This window comes from Ranitomeya variabilis, chromosome 1 (genome assembly GCF_051348905.1).
Source record: "Ranitomeya variabilis isolate aRanVar5 chromosome 1, aRanVar5.hap1, whole genome shotgun sequence".
Lineage (NCBI taxonomy): Eukaryota > Metazoa > Chordata > Amphibia > Anura > Dendrobatidae > Ranitomeya > Ranitomeya variabilis.
The window spans coordinates 1,044,534,750-1,044,560,867 of record NC_135232.1 but is presented as its reverse complement, the minus strand read 5'-3'; the positions used below and the strand labels follow the sequence as shown (position 1 = coordinate 1,044,560,867).

At 43.7% G+C, this 26,118-nt stretch overlaps 1 protein-coding gene across 2 annotated transcripts in view; it reads left to right on the top strand.

The window, feature by feature from the left end:
- The window catches only part of CRACD (capping protein inhibiting regulator of actin dynamics), a 231,022-nt gene that overhangs the window by 171,172 nt on the left and 33,732 nt on the right, over positions 1 to 26,118 (top strand). For both annotated transcript variants that reach the window (XM_077279725.1, XM_077279724.1), the window contains 3 exons: positions 18,686 to 18,821; positions 20,196 to 20,345; positions 26,006 to 26,074. In XM_077279725.1, coding sequence (XP_077135840.1) covers positions 18,702 to 18,821; positions 20,196 to 20,345; positions 26,006 to 26,074 — 339 coding nt within the window. In that variant the 5' untranslated portion in view covers positions 18,686 to 18,701. The remainder of the gene's footprint in view (positions 1 to 18,685; positions 18,822 to 20,195; positions 20,346 to 26,005; positions 26,075 to 26,118) is intronic.

Below are 26,118 nucleotides of genomic sequence, written 5' to 3'. Positions count from 1 at the left end.
CAGCTTCACCTTCACAGCACACAGAACAACCATCATGTCCAGAGGCTTCATCTTTACCTCCTGGACCACACCCTTGGGTGGCGATATGATGAACAGCCAACCAGCCCAACTCTTTAGCTCTTAAACAAAAAAACCTGACCCTGTCATGGCTGTTAACCCCTCTCAGCACATAACATGCTGGAGCAAACTTCCAGGTTCATAACAATAAAGTGAATAACCTCAGTGAGACATAACTCCCCTCCAGCACATTACAAGTGACCCTCTTACAGGGCATGATTATTGGTAAAATTAACGCTCATAGGAGCACTCATTCTTGATCATTGCTTATGTAAATGTAAGGTTTGTTTGCCCGAGTGTGATTTGGAAACCCTTAACACCAGTGAAACACGTGATACAGTGACAACGTTCTTCCCTCACGCTATCGGAACTGCTCCCTTAGGGGTCGGTGACTTCGGCCTGTGATGTAGTGTAATAGAGGCGATGGACAAGGAAGCAGGAGAGGCCATTATAGTTAACAACAGAATATCTTTTACTGAGGTAGATGAACTTGAAAGAGCATAACAGATAACGGACATCAGATTCAATGGTATTCACACCTGAGTTTTTTTTACAGATCATTATATATGGCATGGTAACACAAAACCCATCCATACTCATAAGAAAAACACAAAAACAATAATTGGAAGAAAATGGCCGTGATGTTTATTCAGGGTAACTTAAATAATTAATATAATAAATTAATTAATTCACAGGATAGCCATCAAAAAACCACCAACAACCAATCCACCCATAGAACTGGGCGATTTTCCCACAAGTAATACATCACGACAAAAAAATAAATACTTAATCAAAGGGAAGGGAGGGTGGGATCTACTTTTCTTCAGCAAAGGCGCAGAATGGAGAAACAAGCTTGAATTTGGGCTTTATATAGAACAAATTGCGAGTTAATTTTCCAACTGCACCAATCATATTTAAGTAAAAAAGGCGCCAAGAAACCAGTCAAAACCAGCTCAAACCGCTCATGGACCACACCACAGATAACATGTTGACCTTTATTTGACCCTGGCCTGACAGCCATTACAAATAGACTTTAATAACAAAAAACCATGAAAAAAAATGTAATTATTTCGGGTCTGTGTTACCATGTGACCCCCCTCTATTGTTTTTATTTCTTGCGGGGGAGGGCTACCAGTAGTTTACATTTCTTCTCAAATACAATCTCAAAGTCAAATGAATCCATTTTAGCATAATTCATCTTTACTACTCTCTGCACACTGACTGCAGAACCTACTTTTCCAGATGTTTCCATGAGGAAAGAAATAGAATTCCTTCTCTAAATCTTTCACACAAGGTTGGTCCACCACTGTATCAGGGCAACCCTGTGTAGCCCACAATAGTCTCAGGATTACTAATAGCTCTGAATCACCATGGTTCTCCATTATGTTCCCATCCGGGCCTCTCCCAGCTTCTCACTTTACTGTTGTCAGGACTCTGAACATTTTTATTACCTTTTGTGCATTACTGCCCTTTTCCAAGATGGCGTCTTTGGTCTCATGTGCACTGTGTCTTCCTGCTATAAAACTCCACCCCAGCCTTCAGTCTGTGCTAGAGTATTCTGCCTTGCATCCTGCTCCTGACTCTGGTGACTCCCTGGCTATATACCTGCTCCTGTGAACCTGTGTGATTATCCTGCAACACTGCTCTGAGTTCCTGATGCATACACCAGTTTCCAGTAATCCTCCTTCATCTGCTGCTTGTGTTTACTTCCATCTGCATTTGCTGGACATGTAAGCTGTTGCTGCTCTGCAAAAACCTGAGACTATTAAACAGGCCTCCCTGGTTGAGCTAAGATATGATTTGAACTGCCTTATAAGCTTATCTATCTGTGTCTGGACTAAGACAAGGACTTATTTGTGTCAAGTATCCTCAAGAATAACTGTGCTTCATAGACTTTCTGCGTGATTGCATTTTCCTCTGAAGTTTCCTATAGACTGTTAAGCTGCGTTTAATATTTACACCAAGTGTTGTGGACTTGAGCTTCGCTCTGCACCTGTTTGAATCACCGTGTCATAATATACACTTTACCACCTATAAAACTGTGTCCTGTAGTTGTCTTGTTCCACTCAAAGAGTCTCCTGAGTTATCCCCTATAATTATTACAGCTGTACTCACTTCTAGGATAATGCTTCTGCCGCTTTCTTATAGGATTCCTGGTTGATGGCATCTGCTTTCTCTCTGGTTGATGTTCACTTGTGTTGTAACTACAGGCACTCTGATGAACTCGGCCTCAACAGCCCTTTATGTCACTGAAGCTCTTCCCTGAACTTCCAACTAATTTCTAACCCACTGTTACCCAAAACTCCTGCAGCTAGCAATAGTTTCTACAGTAAACTTATAAATCAATGCAACAGTTGTAAAATGCATCAACACAATACAAGTACTATATGATCTTCATGGGGTGCTGTTCATTCTTCTAGTCTCTTACATAAACATGCCAGCCAGACGTATATAATGTTTTCAGATTCGGTCAGGTGACCTGATACTGGCCCGGACATTGCGATCTGTATTTGGTTAAGTAATGGATCACGTAATCTTCACCTCTCCTTCATCAATCCTCACGCAATCTTCGATCCTCCCAAGACCACTTACCCTCCTCCACACTTATTCGTTCCTCACACAACCGCCTCCAAGATTTCTCCCGAATATCCCCCATCCTCTGGAATTCCACATCTCAACACCTCCGATTATCCACCACCCTCAGATCCTTCAGACGGAACCTGAAAACCCATCTCTTCAGGAAAGCCTACAGCCTGCAATAACCATGCCGCCTCACCACCACCCGAGCTGCCTCCTCACCACCACCTGAGCTGCCACCTCACCACCACCCGAGCTGCGGCCTCACCACCACCCGAGCTGCGGCCTCACCACCACCAGAGCTGCAGCCTCACCACCACCAGAGCTGCCGCACCCCCGACCTTCTGTCTCTTCCCCATTATCCCTTAGAATGTAAGTCAAGCTTGCGAGCAGGGCTCTCATTCCTCTTGGTATCTATTTTGAACTGTGATTTCTATTATGCTGTAATGTCTATTGTCTGTACAAATCCCCTCTATAATTTGTAAAGCGCTGCAGAATATGTTGGTGCTATATAAATAAAATTATTATTATTATAAGTCCGCAAGGACAGGGTCCTCTCCCCTCTGTACCAGTCTGTCATTGTAAATTTGTTTACTGTAAACGATATCTATAACTCTGTATGTAACCCCTTTCTCATGTACAGCACCATGGAATTAATGGTGCTATATAAATAATAATAATAATAATAATAATAATAATAATAATAATAATAATAATAATAAAAATATTGGTTTATGTTGTGGGAATGATCACATATGATAGTCTTGTACAGGAGACCAGGAAGCCCTCATTAATGAGGTGAATGCCTCAATACTGTATTATATTCTCCTCTGCAATATCAATATGTGAATATGAGAAAACAACCCGCCATAAAATGACAGTATGGGCCCACTGATTCTTATAGGTGGTGCAATATGGATCTAACATATGCATGAGCCCTTACAACCATTGCATGGACCACTATATACTATGGAGGACAGGTGATATTTACGTTGGTACCTTATATTTTATCTACAGTAAGTAACATGAATTGGACTTCCTTTCTACAAGAAGCCCCACGTAGCACGACCTTGTTTTTGCAGTACCTTCCAGGTTGGTTGTTCTTAATGGCCTCAAGATCTGTCATCAATACTAAATTCAGGTTCCTCATTAGATACCGCTATTAGGGCATATTGCTAATTAGAACGATCTTGTGTATCGTCATAGAAACAAGGCTGCAGCATAAGCATAATTACGTATTCCTGATTTTTAGAACAAATCAATCTTTTATCATTACTTGAGTAATTACCCTGTATTAGTTTAGATTTTTTTTACAGACATTGCTGGCAGGCAACCAAGAATGACAGTAGATAATTCATCATGTCGCTCTTTTCCTGAGCAATGCGGTCTACAATTTAATTACATTTCAACCTTTTGTAAAGTAAGGCAGCACCTGGCATCTACAGACGCCGTGTGGGCACTTCTCATAGTCATTCTGAGGGGCATTTATTTCACGAATCCTAAAATCTGGTGCAGACTGTAGTCCCATTTTTATATTAAAGGAAACTTGACATCACCAAAAACACTATTTACCTACAGACATAGTGTTAGCCTGCAGGATCAATTAGCATTTTTGGTCAGTGTGATGAAGAGAACATAATTTCACATACTGTATACGGCACATTTGAAAATGGTCTATACTCCCATGCAGCACTCCACAGTCTGTGCAATCTTGGTACACCTCTATTCATTTATGGCTTGATAAAAGCCCTATGTGGCTGAAACATTGAATGTTATTTGCTCTGTGTATGTTGTAATCAATACAGTGACTCATCGGAGGAGAACGTCTGGAGCCTTGGATTTTGGACCTTTTACTAGTGATGAGCGAATATACTCATTACTCAAGATTTCCCGAGCACGCTCGGGTGTCCTCCGAGTATTTTTTAGTGCTCGGAGATTTAGTTTTCCTCACCTCAGCTGAATGATTTACATCTCTTAGCCAGCTTGATTACATGTGGGGATTCCCTAGCAACCAGGCAACCCCCACATGTACTTATGCTGGCTAACAGATGTAAAACATTCAGCTGCGGCAAGAAAAATTAAATCTCCGAGCACTAAAAAATACTCGGAGGACACCTGAGCATGCTCGGGAAATCTCGAGTAACGAGTATATTTGCTCATGACTACCTTTTACAAATATGGCACATATTACACATGTTCAGTCTTCCATTGGGGGCTGGATCAGGGAAGTTTTCATTCTGTGGCATGATTCCTTGGCCCGGTATCCTGGGTGCCTATGGCGCTTACCAAGCTCCACAGCGTAAGTCATGATATCCGAATGATAAACTGTAGAAATTGAAAAAATAACAGAGCACTAGTAATCCAAACATTATTCCCTTAACGTGTCTCAAGGGTTTAACCTGTCACATGCCGCCTAATGACTAAGTCTCATACAATGTCACTACAATGTGGAGCCTAGTAAGTGTCAGAGTAACTCAGAATGTCAGGCAGGAGTAAAAGCCGCCTGGATCCGACATTCATGGAAGACTAAACTGGACACCAGGGCAGCGCAAATATTTGTTCATGTACAAGCCCAGATATGTTTTTTGTCCCATTGACCCTACTGTAGCACAGTTTTATATCTCAACCTGCACAAGTGGGTCCAGAATTAAACCGGTAAAGATGGGATGGTTTACGCTACACCTCACCTCTAGATAAAACTGGAGCTACTGTATGTAAATCCATAATATATGCAGTATGCATGGGTCTTTAATATGGATGTATAGATTAATAACAACTATATCAGCCACAATATCTACACTGCCTTACTAAAAGTGTCTACCATTCACCTCTGTCTTTTTCCAGGGAAAACACAAGAATATGAATTTGTCATCTTATCCATGCCTTGTTTCCTTTGAGTGGATCAGCCAGTCCCATAGATTTTATATGGAAAGTCCATTGCCTTCCACTATCTTAAGGGTTATTCCCTAAAAAAACAAGCTGTTCCTTATCTGTAGAAAAGATGATACTTTGCTGAACTCAAGAGGTCCTACAATTGGGACCCCCAAAGATCCTGAGATTGAGCTCTGGAACCTTGGTAAGGGGGATCCACAGCCCGGCCTTGAATAGAGGAGTTGCGCTTGCTTGACCTTCACTTGCTGTACTCTGCTTTCTCCGGCAGTTCCATTTTCAATGAATGAATGGAGGTCGAGCATGTGCAACTCCAGTACATTTAAGACTGGGCCAGGGCAACGTCAGAATCGCTGGGGGTGCCAGCTAGCCTATGGATGGGATAACTTGTTTTCTTTTTTAATAATCCCTTAAGGACCCTTTTAAATGTGGCAATAATTGTTTGCCCGTTCATTTGTATTTAAGAAAGTGCCGATTGACTTATTATAACGTTGGTCAGTGCTCGTTCCATGTAAATATTTCTCAATTGTTTTCTTTATTCCAGTGTCTTTGCATTTAATACACCTAAAGTATATCAGCTGCTTTCTATCTTGCACCACTAATATTTATTCATAGATGCTAATGCTCAAAGACTTCATGAATTTCTAACTACGACAGAAGAAGCTCAGTTTTTTAGTAGTGCCATCTGTCATCTATTGCTGATCTTAAAATGGATTGTAAATTTTAAATCAGTTGGTGATGGACTTCTGTCATCTATACTGATCTCTAGAATGGGGCAACCCAGTATCATTTACAAACCACCTGTATGACCACAGAGAGGAAGTCTTTGAAAGGAGCTGAAGTCAAGCCGGTACACTGCCACTCCATCCATATGGCGAGGGTCAGCAACCTTGGCATGTGTCCACAACTGGCAGAGTTTGATGTTTCCCTGACAAGCTGATTAGTGTGCACATAAGGCTGCCGTCACACTATCAGTATTTGGTTAGTATTTTACATCAGTATGTGTAAGCCAAAACCGGGAGTGAAACAATTAGAGAAAAAGTATAATAGAAACATATGCACCACTTCTGCATTTATCACCCACTCCTGGTTTTGGCTTACAAATACTGATGTAAAATACTGACCAAATACTGCTAGTGTGACGGCAGCCTAATACTGTGTGACCAGTAGCGGGGTGTGCAGTGTTTCGGCATTTGCTGTATTCATTGGACAACGTAGGGTTCTGGAAGCAACAACACCTAACCCCTGTACTAGCATAGCAGGATAACCGGGTGGGTATCCTGCTATTTTCAGGTGAGCAAATAAAGGAAGAGGTTACCACGTAGTTTGCAAACACAAATGCCAACATAACCACATCACAGGTAGACAGCAGGCTCAATAGCTGATAACATACAAAGGAATCAGTCTTGTTCACACATTCAGTATTTTGTCAGAATTTCACATCAGTATTTATAAGCAAAAACCAGGAGAGGGACAATCGGAGGAAAGGTATAATACAAACATGTCACCACTAGTGATGAGCGAGTGTACTCGTTGCTCAGGTTTTCCCGAGCACGCTCGGGTGGTCTCTGAGTATTTATGACTGCTCAGAGATTTAGTTTTCATAGCCCCAGCTGAATGATTTACAGCTATTAGCCAGCTTGAAGACATGTGGGGATTCCCTAGCAACCAGGCAACCCCCACATGTACTCAGCCTGGCTAGTAGCTGTAAATCATTCAGGTAGGGCGATGAAAACTAAATCTCCGAGCACTAAAAAATACTCGGAGACCACCCGAGCGTGCTCGGGAAAACCCGAGCAACGAGTACACTCGCTCATCACTAGTCACCATGTATGCATTTTTCACCCAAAATGTTGGCATCGGAAAGTGGCCTAACACTGATCATCTGTCCAGTCAAAGGCTGGGGTCACACAAGTGATGATTCTCATGTTGGAGAGAATTGGGCCGATTATGCTAATGACACTCAGCTCAAATGTTGTCAGTTGACTGTGATCCGATTCTCTCAGATGAGAAAATAGCAGCACGGGTGTGGGGAAGATGGAGAACTTGATTTCTCCATCTTCTCCATTGTCTCTGTCCACGTAAATCGGACTGATCTTGTGTCATGTCAGTGTTCGTACATAGATCCATAGTCACTTAGTTGAATTGTTTTTGCAATATTTTGGCTTAGAACAGTTGTGGAATATGGCACAATACTGTACAGAACGGTAAACCAACCCTGCCTCTGTAGCACACATCTTATGGTGGCAAACACTGACTGGTGATCCCACAAATTAACTCATGACAAGACATACCTGTTTTTGGAAGCCTTTCCAGATTTTTCCTGATGAAGATGCTTGAGAAAATGCCAAGAGGTGTAAAACGGTCATCAAAGTAAAGGAGGGGTGCTTTGAGGAACTTAAGGCTTATCACATATTCTAGATTGTTTCTTTATTCCTGGTTTCTATACGTGTATCGTCATTTTCACATTCCAATAAGAATAAGAAAACCATTATATGAACAGAAGTGTATAAAATGTGGACTGGTTCTGTAAATGATTAGAATACAAGAGTTGATCTCTGATTCATGATCCAAAGAGGTACTAATAGGGAAGTTAGACTGTGAGCCTCAATGGGGACGGAGATGACAATATATCTGTAAAGTGCTGTGGAATATGATGGCGCTATGTAAGAAAACATGCTTCCCGTGGTTCGGGCAGTTTTAATCAGCTGCCATCAATTCACAAAAGACAGAACAGCGGAGGAACCAGACTGTCTTAGTCAACGGTAGAAAAAAAATCGTGGGGTGAAGTGGATTTGAGAGTGAGAATTTCTATTTGAATGCTTTATATTAGCCATATATAAACCAAGTAGAAATGATCAAATAATATTCCAGATTTTAGAAGGATATCCATTTGGTCCCAGCGTTCACTTACAGTACTTGGCCAATGGTGTTGTTTATTATTAGCAGTGAATTTTTATAAAAGAATAAAGTAGAAATAAATCTAGTGCATCCAAATATTACCGACTAATAAAATCCAAGCTCATGAATCAGTGCAGCATTCCTGTCGTATGTGAGCTGTGCCTGCCCATAGCCCGCGAGCACTGGGGCCCTGTAATAGCGTCACACCCTCTGTCCACATCTGTGAGCACATTGTTTATCTAGGTCTGGAGATAGAAGAGGATGTTCTCCACCCTGGTGTGATAGATAAGGACACTCTGTCACATTAGCAATAATAAATCAATATACATTATATTGCCATAAAGCAACTGCTGGAATTAGGAGACAAGAGCAGGTAGGAAAAATGAAAATATACTGACAACAAGGTGTTTTTTTTTTACTTTTAGCATATGTGCAGCTACCAATATTTTATCTCTACCTACACAGAATATACAGGTCAAGGTGATATATCTGAACAAAAATCAATAACAAATGGACAGAAATGATACAAACTACTGTATTCACAGATTGCCTCTTTTCCAAGTATAATGGTGTTGAAGGAGATATATTTTCATTACTGTTTTGTAGGTTCGGATAATACAAAATATTTGTTTTGCTTTTGGATGCAAAATATCTACGGTATTTACCAAAATTCTCATACATGAAAAATTGTTCATTGGTGTTAGGGCATTCTGAGGATTTTCAGATGTTTGGCATGTTCTAGATAGCATAGATTTCATAGAGGCTATCAGGAGGAATTAAAGGGTTTTTTCCATGAACAGAAATTAATTTTTTGGAATAATAATAACTTTCACAATTGGATGTGTTTAAAAATAATCTTCCTGTGCTGAGATAATGTTATAAATGTTTCCCTGCTGTGTACTGTGGAATGGCTGTGTCTGACCGTACAGGAACATGGTCTGATCATACCACAGCTCTGAGACATAGGGCCCTCATGTATTTTAGAATAAAGTCAGCTGATCCCCCTGATATTCATGGTCTAATGTGTATGGGGGCGCCGGCGGATTGATGGTCGGGGGAGATGTCGATCACGCATGTTTGATTTCAGACTGCCAATTGCATTGCTCTTCCTGAGATATAGAGAATAAAGGAGCGCTCAGCTGATCAAGCACCCATGTTTCTAGGAATGTCGGCTGAGATAGCTGACAGCTGAATAATAAGGTTGAAGCATCCTTCGGCAGACAGTCATTTAATGTGTAGGAAAAGCCTAACATTGAATAAGTATTTGTAGAATGGACTATCAGTGTCAGATAGGTGGGTGTTTGATACCCAGGCCCCCCACTGATCAGTTGTTGTCTGCCCAGGGTGGTTGGATGTAAACAGTGGATGGAGCTGGAGGAGCATACATAGTTGAGTGGCCGCTGTGTACTACCCCTTCCCCTACTCAACCGAATGCGAGATAAGGTGCAGTACCTGGCATCAGCCACTAAGCAATGTAGGAGTCATACTGTTCCAGTGCGGCCCATTGTTGTATCCAGTCAGAGCACACAACCGCAAATCACTGGGGGGCTGCGGGGTGTCAGAGGCCCACTATTCTGATATTGATGACCACTTCTAAAGATCGGCCATTAGTATGTTAGACCTGGGCAACCCCTTTAAGTGTCTAGAATCCAGTGATTAGTAAGTATCCAACTAATGTTTGCATAATAAAAATGCTCAATGTTTGTTATAAAGAAACTTTATTAATACTGGGCGTTCATATATCAGACGTAAATGAAAAGTATGCGTAGGAAATTGCCCCAACGAAATGAAGAAGCGCATGAGTAGCTTTGTTTCACATTTTGTGCCATTTTTGTGATTAGAATTGACAAATCTCTCATCATACCTCTCCTGTTAACCCTGTGCACATATCTTGCCGTTCATTTCCTTAAATTTGCAATTTGTAAAATGCAAAAACTAGTACCATTAATACTTTCTCTTATTGTCTATTGCAATGTATGAGGTCCATCGCACTGCTAGATACACAATGAGTGTGCATGTGTTAGAAAACATTGCAAAAACTATTTTCTTTGCCACGTTTCAGATTAGGAAAAGACCTGTCATGGTGTCAAGACTGCACCATTTTCCTCAACAAAGTGGGGTGCGCACTACAGATGCACCAAACATAGAAATTCTGTTTTCCAAGTCTGAAGCAATACCTTAGAGGTCATAAAGCACAGATTTAAGCAGTGCACCATCATCAGTATATCCTACAACTTTCGATTCCAGAAGTAGGAATGCCCGACAGGAATGATTTATGCTCTTCTTCTTTTTTAGGATCTATAGGTAGTTGCTGTTTCAAAACTGCATTAACATGCAAAATGGGGAGCGGCAGAACACGATCTGCCAAGAGTTGAGATGATCATCTCACCCTAGTTGGCAGCCTGATGTATCTCTTAGGGAGCTACAGAATCCTCTTGCTACTGATCTGAGCTAGCCAGCAGCATCACCATTGTAACAACTCTGCTGGCATCACTACACGGCCTCCCATCCTTCACACACCATCTTACTCACTGCTCCATGTCATGTTGTGTTCTGTCTGTTGCCAGCTCCATATTCTGTGCCTCTGCTCTCTGCATACTTTCTGGCTGTGTGCATAGGGGGGCGGTGCCAGAACTCTCTGGTTCTTATAGGAATCAGGTGCACCTGTCTAATCTGTTCCTGACCAATTACCCAGAGGCCTCCAGTATTTAGGGCAGCTCCACCCTGTGGACTGGGCCTGTGCAATGTCTAAACTCAGAGTCTAGCTTCTGAGTTGCCAGGCCTTGCTCTGTGTTTCTCCTTCTCTGGAGGTTCTACTCCTAGCTTTGCCTTGATCTTATCTGTCTGCCCTCCAGGAGGCTGTATATCCTGGTCTCAGTGTTTCTGTTCTAGCCTTGCCTTGATCTTGTTGTCCACCCTCCAGGAGGCAGTATATCCTGGTCCCTGTGTCTTTGTGCTTGTACCTTGTCTTGTTCCATTACCTTGTCTGAACTTTGTCCTACCTCTGTCTCCTTGTCTGTGGCTTCTTTCAATGCTGTGTCTTTCCTTGTGTCCTCTCTGTTTGCTTATGCTCCGCACCCTTGCAGCTCTGCCCACTCTGTACCTTTGTGACTTTGCCTGTGCTCTGTTCTCTTGCAGCTTTACCTCTGCTCCGCACTCCTGCGGTTCTGCTCCGTTCTACTCTGCTCCGCTCCTGTTGCAGGAATCTCTTGCTGCAGCTCCTCTTCACATTCCTTGCATTCAGCTCTGCTTAGCTTCTGCTACTGCAGAAATCTCTTGCTGCAGCTACTCTCTGCATTCCTTGTGGTTCCGCTCTGCTTTGCTTCTGCTGCTGCAGTAATCTCTTGCTGCAGCTCCTCTTCGTATTCCTTGCGGTTTCGCTCTGCTTAGGTTTTGTTGCTACGCTATCTCTTGATGCTCTACTGCTCCTATCCGCAGCCTTGCGGTTCTCTTCCTGTGTGAACAGGTCTCAACTTGTTCCTTCATACTTCACATCCATACCTGCACCTCATGTGTGAACAGGTCCCTACCTGTTCCTTCATACACCACACCAACCTGCCCTGTGTCTCTGCCGTTCCTGCCAGCCCTGTGTCTCTGCCGTTCCTGCCAGCCCTGTGTCTCTGCCGTTCCTGCCAGCCCGCTCGTCTGAGTTTTACCCGTGCTCATCTGCTAGTCCTGCCTGATGCCCGCACCTGTCCTAGTGTTCCTGTTCTCCAAGTGGGATCAGCAGCCACAGCCAGACACCACCCTGGAGTAGCACCTGGCAGCTGCCTGCCGCACAAGCCTGACCTCACCATCAGAGGCTCCAGTGAAAACCAAGGCAGCTGTCAGTCACGCCCCTTCCAGGGTAGTCTGGTTCGTGGCACAGTGGGGCCACAAACCCCCCTGGCTCATGCCCACCAGTCAGGGCGTAAGCGTGACAACCATGTTCTGTGCAGTCAGAAGATTGTGTTGTCCCGGAGAGAGAGGACTAAGGCAGTGACCACTTGCAAAGAAATAGCTGGCTGGAGTCAGGAAAGATCTCTAGCTGGAATCCAGCCCTCTCATTCCTGATGGTCTTCTGAAGGTGTTATCTCAGCTTGGAAGTTATCTAGAGAGGCATTCCTGTCTGTTCTTGACTGAAATCATAGACTCTTGTCTTTAAAATAAGATGATTGCAACCCTAGCTGTTTATAGCATGAGATACAGCCAGTTATGGGGCGAGAGGCGCAGCTAGAAGCAGACAGGCTGCAAGGACAGGAGGAGAATCTATGATGTGTGATCTCCTCCTCCCCCTGTATAGCACTGGGTCCTCAGTGGCCTCTTTTTATAAAACTTTAACACCTTATTTGTAATTTTTAAACACTAGAGATGAATAGATTGATTCGCGGAGGATCGAGTCGAATTTCCTGAAATTTATGGTTTTACAAGAACTGAAAAAGTTTGAGATCTCATTTGCGGTTCACAAAAAACACGTACCCGACACAATTTTGTCACGCACAGTGTAGGAAAGACTACAAAGGGAGCCCGACACTAGGGAAGGCTGGAGTGGGGCAGATCTAAAGTCACCCTGTTTGCCCTAAACTTTGCCAAAAAAAAAAACCATTTAGCACAAAAACGTTATGTAAAATCCCTTATTATATATTTGGAATCTATATATTTCAGATTACATGGACTTTAAATTAAAATTGCTGATTTACAAAGTGCATTGACATCTCTAGTTCCAACAATAACAGAAGGAAGCAGCTAGTCACCAGTCCTATTCCTGCTCCCGACTCTCGACTGGAGCTATTTATGTATGATTGATTTATGATTTACGTTTCCACCAATAAACAAAGTCATTTAACATGATGCAGTTTTGTAAATTCATGCCAGTTTCCCAGCGATAATTCCCCATTTCCTAATCTAATGACAGATTGTTTGCTACTGTTCCTTTCCCTATTCTGTATCTGCGCTGCATTCATTTATTCTTACAAGAAAGGCTGCATTCAGTAGGTCCTATAAGAAGGAATAATACATACCTGCCAATGCTGATTACTCCTTACTGCACAGGTAGAATGGTGCATTGTACTCCACAAGTACTTTTAGACATTGTGTTCCCTTGGCTCAGAAAGGCTCATTGCCATAGTTGCTGCCGGTAATTGCCTGCAGATTTAGCCCATCTAAGTCTCCGCATTATAGAAATATGAGAAACAAAGGTTCATAATAAATAAAAGAACACTGGAGGGAATAACAGGAAACAATAGTCAGGTATTTAGAAGGAGAAAGAGAAAGAAAATCAGTAGGGTGACAGATAATCACGAGAGTGACATCTTCTAGATACATGTAACAGAAAAGCGTGTGCACAGCAACTAAAAGGTGCATGGGTAGGTTCCCAAACTGTAGTGTGACAGCTTTCTATAGTAAATGTATCATTGTCTACAATTCAGCCACTACTAATAATGTTTTGTGGTATTCGCTTGTACATACTTTTGTTTTGTTTTTTCCTGTTTTTCCCTATGCTTTTTTATTTATGTTGGTTGTGACATTGTATATATCTGTATGCAATCTTTCAGTTACTGATGAAGGCCCCGTGTAGGGACCGAAACGTCTTAATCACGCATTGGGATCAATAAATTCTATAGTTTCTCACCGCAAATTGAGTGCTGGGTTTTGTTGCATCTTCTAGATACATGACTTTTGGATATAGGACGGACCCCACTCCACCATAAAACAACCATAACTAGAGTAAACCTAAACACTGGAATAAATACACAAAACACATTATTTTGGCTGTCAAAATGGCTTTATTTAAATCACAGGATTAAAACAATCACATCCTCTATTAGTTACAATGAGTCCACCTTAACTTGTCTGCAACTTCCACCTGACTCCTAAACCGCCAACAAAGAGGCCATTTGACACCTAATATGGACTCGCCTCCATCAACCATGTCTTGTAAATTCATCATCACATCCTACATGCTATGGAAAGACTGTGCATGCAAGGAACAAAATTCCAGACCAACGACAGATGAATTTACACAATGCAACCCTACCAAATAGTGACTGATAGTAGGGTAACGACAGCAAAATAACAGTCGCGAAACATCATGTAAGGGGGAATGTGGAAAGTAAACCATAATAAGGGGTAAACCACAGTGTGAATACCTGTATATGAACATTAGTCATATCTCAAAAACCTTTCTACTGCGTGTATTGTAACCAGCCCTAATAATTCATCAATTCACAGTTTTTGGTTTTAGAAAACCACTTTTATGTCCAGTAACTAAGCACACTGGCCAAAAATCTATTTATTCTATTTATTTTTATAAACAACACCTTGTCATCAGAGGCGTAGCTAGGGATTTGGTTCAGGGGGGGCGAAACTTCTGAGTGGGCCCCTAACCAGGTAACCTTGATTACAACTCGGTGACACACCCGAATAGTGGAGGAGAACCTCAGCAGATGACAGCGCTGTTACTGAAGATAATCTCTATATAAAGACCAACATAGATATTACCGCCATATGGTCAGTGGTAGATACCAGCCCTACAGAACATATAAGAGATCACAGCACAGTTATAGATAATGTCTTATCGCTGACGTTCTTTCTGATGGAATCGTTCATTTTTCCTGTCTTTTCCATCTGGCCCAGACCGACATGACAACTTCTTCCAGCTACAACTCGTCTGCAGAGAATACAACAAAGACACGCTTCACTTCTCACATTCCAGCCCCATCACCATCTATTCCCAACCTGCACAAACTCATCATCCTGCTGATACCCCAATAGTGAGCCACTGCTGTCATATGTGTCCCTATTACTGCCCCTGATACCCCAATACTGAGCCGCTGCTGCTGTATGTGTCCCTATTACTGCACCTGATACCCCAATACTGAGCCGCTGCTGCCGTATGTGTCCCTATTACTGCACCTGATACCCCAATACTGAGCCGTTGCTGCCGTATGTGTCCCTATTACTGCTCCTGATACCCCAATACTGAGCCGCTGCTGCCGTATGTGTCCCTATTACTGCACCTCATACCCCAATACTGAGCCGCTGCTGCCGTATTTGTCAATATTACTGCACCTGCTGTGTGGTTCTCGGTGCCCTCTAAATTCTAAAGCCCCCCTCTATAATATAGTAATACCGGGTGCAAGTGCCCTAGAAAACAGTGCCCATATTTTGCCCCATAGAACGTAATATTGCCCTGTGTGCCCCCCATAGCCACAGTAACACAGTTCCCCTATAACAATAAGTGCCCACTTTACATTTAATAATGTCCCGAGTCTCCCCCTGTACAGCTCCCCTTTACACAGCATGATGCTCTCTTATACACAGTATAATGCACCCACACACTATACTGACTCCTTAGTAGCCCCCAAACTGTTTGATGGCTCCAACAATGTATAATGACCCCCACACTGTAATCTCCATACTGGATGATGGCCCCCTAGATAGCATCCATATACAGTAGCATAATGCACCAAATAGTCCACAATATAGTATAATGCACTCCCCATAGGCAGACTCTATAGCACAAAGCATCCCCCATAGTCAGACCCTGTAATAATGCAGCCCCCATATTCAGACCCTGTAATAAGGCAGCCCCCATAGTCAGACCCTGTAATAAGGCAGCACCCCCATAGGCAGACTCTGTAATAAGGCAGCACCCCCATAGGCAGACTCTGTAGTATACAGTAAGGCAGCACCCCCATAGGCAGACCCTGTAATAAGGCAGCACCCCCATAAGCAGACCCTGTAATAAGGCAGCACCCCTATAGGCAGACCCTGTAATAAGGCAGCTCCCATAATCATACCCTGTAATAAGGCAGCACCCCCATAGTCAGACCCTGTAATAAGGCAGCACCCCCATAGTCAGACCCTGTAATAAGGCAGCCCCCATAGTCAGACCCTGTAATAAGGCAGCCTCATAGTCAGACCCCGAAATAAGGCAGACCCCATAATCAGACCCTGTAATAAGGCAGTTCCCCCATAGGCAGACCCTGTAATTAGGTCGGCAGATCCCCATAGGCAGACCCTGTAATAAGGCAGCAGCACCCATAAAAAAAAAATAAATAAATACTCACCTCTCTTCTTCCTGGTTCCTGCGCTGCTCCCGCTGATCTCCTGACAGCGGGCGCTGGCTTGTGACGTCATCGCACCCGCTGTCAGTGTCGGCAACGTCAGACACTGACACTGACGGGGATGATGGGAGAAGGAGCGTAGCGCTCCTTCTCCCATCAATGCGATCAGCTGTATCGGCTAAATGCCGGTACAACTGATCTTCCGATGACGGCGGGGGCCCCCCCATAGCGGCCGGCAGCAGAGCAGGGAGATCGATTCTCCCTGCTTTGCCACAGAAGGTAACAGTTCCAGTAGCGTAGCTCCGGGTGGGCCCCTCTGCCCCCCCCCCCCGGTAGCTACGCTACTGCTTGTCATATTAATTTCTTAAACCCACTTACTACTAACCGAAAAGTAACGAGTACCGGTATATATAAAAAGAAAGATATAAAGAGAGAGTACTTAAAAGCTACAGTTGTGCTCAAAAGATTACATACCCCAGCATAATTTTTGCTTTCTTGTAGTGATTATAGTGATGAGCGAGCATGCTCGTTACTCGGGGTTTCCCAAGCATGCACAGCATACTTTTGCACAGTACTGTATGTACTGTATATGTATGTGTACACAGATACGGTAAGGTCTTATGCAGGCGGTCTCCTTCCTTGTCAGTACATGAGATTGCTGTTCAGCAGAGTATGCTGCTGCTTAGATATTTAGCATCTTTTATAAGAATATAACAATTAACATTCGGCATACGGAGTCCTTTAAAATTAGTACTGCTATTAACAGAAGCCTGTAAACAGTATTTTTGAGAAGTACCTGTAGACAAAAAAAGTTACAGACGGCTCACCACCCTTGCAGATATCTTCGTTCCTTGGGGCTCGGCAGCATTAGTTGTAAGGAACCTCGCATTTAATAAAGGGCTATTAACCTGGATATATAAGGTTAATCTGCAGGTTAATACCGTTCTAAAGAGGTGCAGCGGCAGCACTGAGAGCCCGGCTGCTGGGAGGAGATGAACTTTATTCCTCCCTGCAGCCTCTGGCTTTCAGTTATAGAGGCGTGGCCAGCATAGTTACACGGGGGGTGTGGTTACAGCCGCCACTCACTATGCACTGATCGGGGACTGAAGCCACACTGGCCGCACCTCTATGACTGAAACCTGAGGCTGCAGGGAGGAATAAAGTTAATGTCCTCCCAGCAGCCAGGCTGCAATAACGGCGGCCTCACAGCTTTATAACTGTATTAACCTGCAGATTAACCTCATATCTGCAGGTTAATAGCATTTTAGGACATGGCAGGTTCCCTGTCAAGCCAAAAGCTTAAAATCATACAGATGAACCCACACTCTGACTTCTCTATACAAATAGGTGCTTTAAAGGGAACCTGTCACCCCCAAAATCGAGGGTGAGCTAAGCCCACACTGGCATCAGGGGCTTATCTACAGCATTCTGTAATGCTGTAGATAAGCCCCCGATGTATCCTAAAAGATGAGAAAAAGAGGTTAGATTATACTCACCTGGGCGGGCGGTCCGATCCGGTGGGCGTCGTGGTCCGGGGCCTCCCATCTTCATAGGATGACGTCCTCTTCTTGTCTTCACGCTCCGGCGCAGGCGTACTTTATCTGCCCTGCTGAGGGCAGAGCAAAGTACTGAAGTGCGCAGGCGCCGGAAAGGTCAGAGGGGCCCAGCACCTGCGCACTGCAGTACTTTGCTCTGCCCTCAACAGGGCAGACAAAGTACGCCTGCGCTGCAGCTGCAGCGTGTAGACTAGAAGAGGATGTCATCTGATGAAGATGGGAGGCGCCGGACCGGACCTCGACACCCATCGGACCGGACCGGGACCGCCCCTGGGTGAGTATAATCTAACCTCTTTTTCTTATCTTTTAGGATACATCAGGGGCTTATCTACAGCATTCCAGAATGCTGTAAATAAGCCCCTGATGCCGGTGGGCTTAGCTCACCCTCGATTTTGGGGGTGACAGGTTCCCTTTAAAAACACCATCTCGGCATGTAAAACTGCTTTTTACTTATATGTCCTTACTCAAAACACATCAGCAGTTTTACAAGCAGCAATGGCATCTTTAATCATCATGTTTGGAAATAAAGTATCCACTTGTACAAAGAAGACAGAGGGACGGTTCAATCTGTAAAAATACAATGTATGGCGAAATGCATTCATATATGCCGAAAGTTCTTTTTGTATTGTATGGTAATATCTCATTTATCTTTTCCAGATTCCTCGTCAGTAGCATGGGAACGAGAGCCTTTTCTCATGACAGTATTTTCATACCAGAAGGGCAAGATGCAGAAGAGCAAGAAACTCAGGCGACATCGCAGGACCAGAGCGTGGGGAAAGTGAAGTCACTCCAGGTAAGAGCAGACAATCATTTCTACTAATAAAATATTTTATTAAGAAGTGGAGGGGTGATTACCACGAATTTAATGCACTGGAGCAGAATAGAGAGATATTAGAGCTATTGTTAGTGTTTCTCTGCAGCCTGTGTATTATACACATATAGCTATACAGGATGCACATTATATACACTTTCTGCAGCGCACACATACACACTGCTGCATGTACAGTACAGACACACTCAGCCCTGCTGCTGAGCACACAAACTGCTATGCTATATAAGCACAAACACACAGCTCTGCTACAAGTACACACACATACACCTCTGACGCATACACAACTGTGCTACAAATACACACAGCTCTACTACACCCACACAGCTCTGCTACACATATACACACAGCTCACCTACAGCACACTCAGCTCAGCTACATCATCAAATCACACACATCTCAACTAAAAGACTCAGACACACACATTTCAGCTACAGCACACACAGTATGCATTATCACAGTTTAAAGTTCCTTACAGGCATGTGACTTATCGCATGACATGAAAGGTCCTTCAGCTACTCTGGAGGTGCAGCATCCGTCCAGGTCCTGGAATCGTTCTCTCCTGCCCTGCCCTGATCAGACTGATCAGTGTGGGGCAGGAGGAGAGAGAAGCTTTCTCAGTGATCAGGAAGGACACTGTGTCAGCGTTCTACTCAATCACAGACGGATCCTTTGGACATGTGCAGACAATGAGTATTTCATGAGTTTTTCACCTCCGTATTTGCCCAAACCAGGAGTGGGTGATAAATGCAGAAGTGGTGACGTGATTCTATTATACGTTTCCTCTAACTGTTCCACTCCTGGTTTTGACTTACAGATACTGAGGTAAAATACTGACCAAATGCTCAATGCGTGCATGGGGTCTTAGACACACACACTTTTATCAGGATCTTTCTTGCTAAGAAGTGCATCTAATAGTCCACACAATATGGTGTATGATGTAGACATCCCTTATATTTATCAAGATATATTGTATATATATATATACCCCTCCTCACATGTAAAGCGCCATGGAATAAATGGCGCTATAACAATAAATAATAATAATAATAATAATAATAATAATAATAATAATATATTCCGTGCACCACTTCACATTTCATGCTAACTTGGTACAACCCTCCACAATGGCTTGGATTTTGGGAATTGATAGATACTACTTATGTTATACCATAAAAACTCGAATTACTTATAAATCTCATGTAAGATAACCTAATCTGATGAAATAAGAGTCACTACAGCACAAACACACAGTAAGGAGCGGAAAACAGGTTATTCTGTTGTGTCCTAAGTTTAGTCTCAACAAATATTTATCATACAGTCAATGTTAAATTCTAGCAACAACTGGGAAAGAATATTCGGTTTGGACAACCACCGCCAGCCGGTAGTCCGTTAAGGAGAATGCAAAATTTGGGAGCCACCAAAGAAGAAACTGAGGAAACACAGCACAGTACCATGGATAGCTTAGGAGAAACAAGTGGCAGTAAGGTAAGATTAACACTTGTGACTGTAAGGCCATATCCACACATTCAGTCTGTATCTTACATCAGTACAGGGGCGGACATACCACCGGCACAACTACAACAGTATATATATATATCTCCATCTCAGTGAACAAAATATAAATAAATATATTTTTAGAGGGTGGAGGCCCAAATAGAACTTTTGCAATGGGATCCTGTGATTGCTGTGGACGGCCCTGATTGCAAGGCGGTGATACTAAGGCTGCCGTCACACGGTCAGTATTTGGTCAGTATTTTACATCAGTATAAGCCAAAACCAGGAGTGGGTGATAAATGCAGAAGTGGTGCATATGTTTCTATTATACTTTTCCTCTAATTGTTCCACTCCTGGTTTTGGCTTATACTGATGTAAAATACTGACCAAATACTGCTAGTGTGATGGCAGCCTAAGGGCGATCTGCCTTATTTCTCAGAGCCCGGGGCTCCAGGTGTCCAGGTGTCTTGCACAGTGCCCAAGCTGTCAGTGTCCGCCCCTGCATCAGTATTTGTGAGCCAAAGCCATGAGTGGGTGATAAATGCAGAAGTGGTGCATATGTTTCTATTATACTTTTCCTCTGATTGTTCCACTCCTGGTTTTGGCTTACAGATCCTCCTGATATAAAATACTCAGCATGTGAATGTGGCCTTAAAATGTTAAACATACTTTAAAGATTGTGAAAACCAGTGTACTACAGTGTGACAGGAGTAAAAGGTTTGACTTCTAGGACCTGGAAGCTAAAGCTATGCATACACAAGTGCCAGAAAATATTAGAGTATGTTCACACATAGTCTTTTCCAGACTGTGTGAGAATGAGAGCAGAGTAAGGGACGGTAGATTAGAAGCACCACTCCAGCGGTAAAATAAGTGGAGTGGTGCTTTAAGGTTACCATTGCACACTAATAGACTATGTTCACATGCAGTTTTTTTCTGAATTTTTTTCTGCAGTCAAAACCTGGTGTTTTCACAGTAAAAATGTTGTATACAAAATGTCTTTTTTCAGCATTTTCACGTCATTTTTCTCAGCATTTTTGTCTGTGTTTTTTTGCAGCCATTTTGGGTGTGGATTACTTGTGTGCTTTATCTACAATAGATGCTTAATAAAATTAGTTTTACTCATCAGAAAGGCTCCAAACTTTTTTCCAGTCTTTTGTCACTTTCTCATTGCTCTCTGTGGGTGGAAAAAATTGACATGCTGCAGAACTTGAAAATGCCACAGTTCTCAAATTCATTCAGGAATAAAAACTAGTTCTGAAATCTCATAGCCTTTGCTGGCGCTATAAAAAACAGCTTTTAGTTTGCATAAAAAAAACTGCAAATACGCCACGTGTGAACATAGCCTAAGGCTATGTTCACATTTGCGTTGTGCGCCGCAGCGCCGGCGCCGCAACGCACAACGCAAACAAAAACGCAGCAAAACGCATGCACAACGCTGCGTTTTGCGCCGCATGCGTCCTTTGATTTTCATTGATTTGATTTGCGTTTCATTGATTTTTGACGCAGCAAAAATGCAACTTGCTGCGTCCTCTGCGCCCAGACGCGGGCGCCGCAGGGACGCATGCGGCGCAAAACGCAAGTGCGACGCATGTCCATGCGCCCCCATGTTAAATATAGGGGCGCATGACGCATGCGGCGACGCTGCGGCGCCCGACGCTGCGGCGCACACCGCAAATGTGAACGTAGTCTTAGAGTTTTATTGTCGGGTTCCTCTGATTCTGCCTGCAATCTAATGCTGGGTGGTAAACTTTCCCTATAAAAAGGAAAAAAAGGGGATCTACCTTATAAATCTAGTTTATCAGAGAAATGTGCTTCTTTCACCTCCTGGATTAATCTGTCCCTCTCAATTCACGGGTAAAATATGTATTCAGTGAATACATATGTTATGGAGCGGAGCGAGAGGCAGATACATACATTCCGCTGCAAGTTCTTTTTAAACGGCAGGTACAATTCTCCATAGAACTTTATGAGCACCATCTGCCATCTCCTGTCTCAATAATGGAGAAATCTGTATTCACTGGATATTTTCTTATTTCCCCATGTACTATTGATTTACAAAAATTATTAAAACCGCGGATACTCTTTATGTTTAGTAAGTCATGTTATCTATGATTTATTTATTTTATTCACTTATGGTACGTAGTGTCATCATATTCCACAGCGCTACACAGATACAGTGGGGAAAAATTGTGCAAGTTCTCCCACTTAGGCTGGTTTCACATTTGCGTTTGAGTCCGCAGCGTATCATCCGCAACCGCAAACGCATGATAACGCAGCATTTTTTATCCGCATCAGCTTACGCATGACGGCAAAAAACCCGCAACGTTTGTATGCGGTTTTACATGCGTTTGCACTTTTTATGCGCATGCGTTTGATATTTCCAGGAGGGCCTGTCTCAATGGGTGTGTCTAAATCAGTTCCTGGACATGCACAGTCCAAAGTACGCAAGCGCATCGAACACATGTGTTCCCATAGACAGTAATCCGGTTTTGTAACGCACTCATCCACATGCGCATGCCTGCGCATATTTGACAGAAATTTGCAGCCTCAAAAATTCCAACATGTTGCGTTAGCCGCGCCCCACCGCACACCGTGAAAAACGCATGCGTAAGCAAAGGCGGGCGAACACCTGTGTCTACAATGTTAAAGATAGGAAATCAAGACGCATGCGGATGTTTGCTTCAGAAACGCTGCGGACACAATCGTAAATGTGAATCTACCCTTAAAAAGATGAGAGAGGCCTGTAATTCACATCATAGTTAGACCACAACTATGAGAGTCAAAATGAGAAAACAATTCCAGAAAATCACCTTGTCTGATTTGGCAAGATTTATTTTGCAAAATATGGTGGAAAATAAGCATTTGGTCACCTAAAAACATACAAGATTTCTGGCTCTCACAGACCTGTAACTTCTTCTTTAAGAGGCTCCTCTGTCCTCCACTCATTACCTGTAGTAATGGTGTAACACCCCAGGTGGCCGGTTGTTACAGTGATGTTACCTTCCTTTCGGGGAGGGTAATATTATGCTTGGAGGCAAGGGGGATCCCTTTACCAGGTAAGGCACCCATACACAACACATTCCAAATCCAGAAGAGGGAGCTCAGGACCTGGATTCAGGGGAGCTTCCCCAGCTTGATGTGTTCTAGTCTGGAGGAGGAGTTAGGCAGTTGGTGAGAGACAGTGGACAGAGGAGGAAGCCTGGATCTGAGCGCAGACAGAGGAGCTGTGCAGCCAGGATTAGAGCTGCAGCCCCAGGAAGGAAGGAGAACCCGAGGGGTTGAATGTGGTGGAGCTATTGAGAGAAGGAGGAGAGGAGAGATAAAGGGCTCAGAGGGCAACTGTGACGGGGCACCCTCAGAGCCAGAACACAGAAACAGGGCACCGGGAGCCCGAGGTCATGTCGCTCTCCAGGACGCTCACCTGAAGATGCAGCAGCACCTGAAGGGCCCGGGTCATGATAGAGACCCTGTAAAATGGCTCAAGCTGCCCGCTATTCAGGTACCTGTCCCAGGACAGGGGAAAAGAGGGGTACCTTGCCAGCAAGCTTCAGGCAGCAGGGACCTCGCACACCAGTGTTAGCAGGAAAGGCTCACGGATCTCAACTGGAAAAGGGATTCATCTATTGCCTCCAGGCCAGCCGGACCACCGCGACACCTGTACCCGGTACCCTGGACTGAGGCTAACTGCTACCACCAGTAAACCAGGTAAAGACTGCAAACCTGTGTCCTGGTTCTTTACTATACCATCCACACACCATCTGTGCCATACACCTTGGGAGCCCTGGGGATCCCGCTTCACCTGTGGGAAGCGTCACCATCTTGCTGCAATAACATCACCCCAGAGGACCCCTTTAAGCAGCGAACCACAGGTGGCGTCACGAATAGACTTTATTACCAAATTCCCTTTAAAGACCTTTCCCCTTTAAGTGAGTGCCCAGGGCCACAGACCGGGTCGTAGCCACCTTGACATCCCCTTTAAGTGCGACCGGACCCGGTACCGAGTACCCCACTGCCCAGGTGGGCGACTCAATGGCACCTGTTTGATCTTGTTATCAGTGTAAAAGACACCAGTCCGCAGCCTCAAACAGTCACACTCCAAACTCCACTATGGTGAAAAACAAAGAGCTGTTGAAGGACACCAGAAACAAAATTGTAGCCCTGCACCAGGATGGGAAGACTGAATCTGCAATAGGCAAGCAGCTTGGTGTGATGAAATCAACTGTGGGAGCAATAATAAGAAAATGGAAGACATACAAGACCACTGATAATCTCCCTCGATCTGGGGCTCCACGCAAGATCTCACCCTGTGGGGTCAAAATGATCACAAGAACAATGAGCAAAAATCCCAGAACCACACGGGGGAAACTAGTGAATGTCCTGCATAGAGCTGGGACCACCGTAACAAAGGCTACCATCAGTAATACACTACGCCTCCAGGGACTCAGATCCTGCAGTGCCAGACATGTCCCCCTGCTTAAGCCAGTACATGTCCGGCCCGTCTGAAGTTTGCTAGAGAGCATTTGGATTATCCAGAAGAGTATTGGGAGAATGTTATATGGTCTGATGAAACTAAAGTAGAACTGTTTGGTAGAAACAAAACTCGTCGTGTTTGGAGGAGACAGAATGCTGAGTTGCATCCAAAGAACACCATACCTACTGTAAAACATGGGGGTGGCAACATCATGCTTTGGGCCTGTTTCTCAGCAAAGGGACCAGGATGACTGATCCGTGTACATGAAAGAATGAATGGGGCCATGTATCGTGAGATTTTGAGTGCAAACCTCTTTCCATCAGCAAGGGCATTAAAGATGAAATGTGGATGGGTCTTCCAGCATGATAATGATCCCAAGCACACCACCAGGACAACAAAGGAGTGGCTTTGTAAGAAGCATATGTAGGTCCTGGAGTGGCCTAGCCAGTCTCTAGATCTCAACCCCATAGAAAACCTTTAGAGGGAGTTGAAAGTTTGTGTTGCCCAGCGACAAGCCCTAAACATCACGGCTCTAGAGGAGATCTGCATGGAGGAATGGGCCAACACACCATTAACAGTGTGTGCCAACCTTGTGAAGACTTACAGAAATGTTTGACCTCTGCCATTGCCAACAAATGATATATAACAAAATATTGAGATGAACTTATGTTAGTGACCAAATACTTATTTTCCACAATAATTTGCAAAATAAATCTTGCCAAATCAGACAAGGCGATTTTCTGGATTTGTTTTCTCATTTTGACTCTCATAGTTGTGGTCTACCTATGATGTAAATTACAGGCCTCTCTCATCTTTTTAAGTGGGAGAACTTGCACAATTAGTGGCTGACTAAATACTTTCTTCCCCACTGTATCATTATCACTGTCCCCACTGGGGCTCACAATCCAGATTCCCTATCAGTATGTGTTTGGAGTGTGGGAGGAAACCCATGAAACACAGGGAGAACATACAAACTCCTTGCAGATGTTGTCCTTGGTGAGATTTGAACCCAGGACCCCAGTACTGCAAGGCTGCAGTGCTAATCACCGAGCCACCGTGCTGCCCATCTAATCAGGTGTGCCTGGTTCCAATCATGGTCCTGCCTACAGGACGGTATATGGCTCTTATTTGCTATGCTTATATATAAACTATTATCCATTGTATTTTTGTCTTCATTCAGATTATCGCACCTCCAAGTTCTCATGGCGTTAGGAATGTTCCTCAGCCAGAGCACAAGAGTGAGGAGAAGGTCATTCTCTTTATTATTATTATTGTTATTATTATACTATTTTG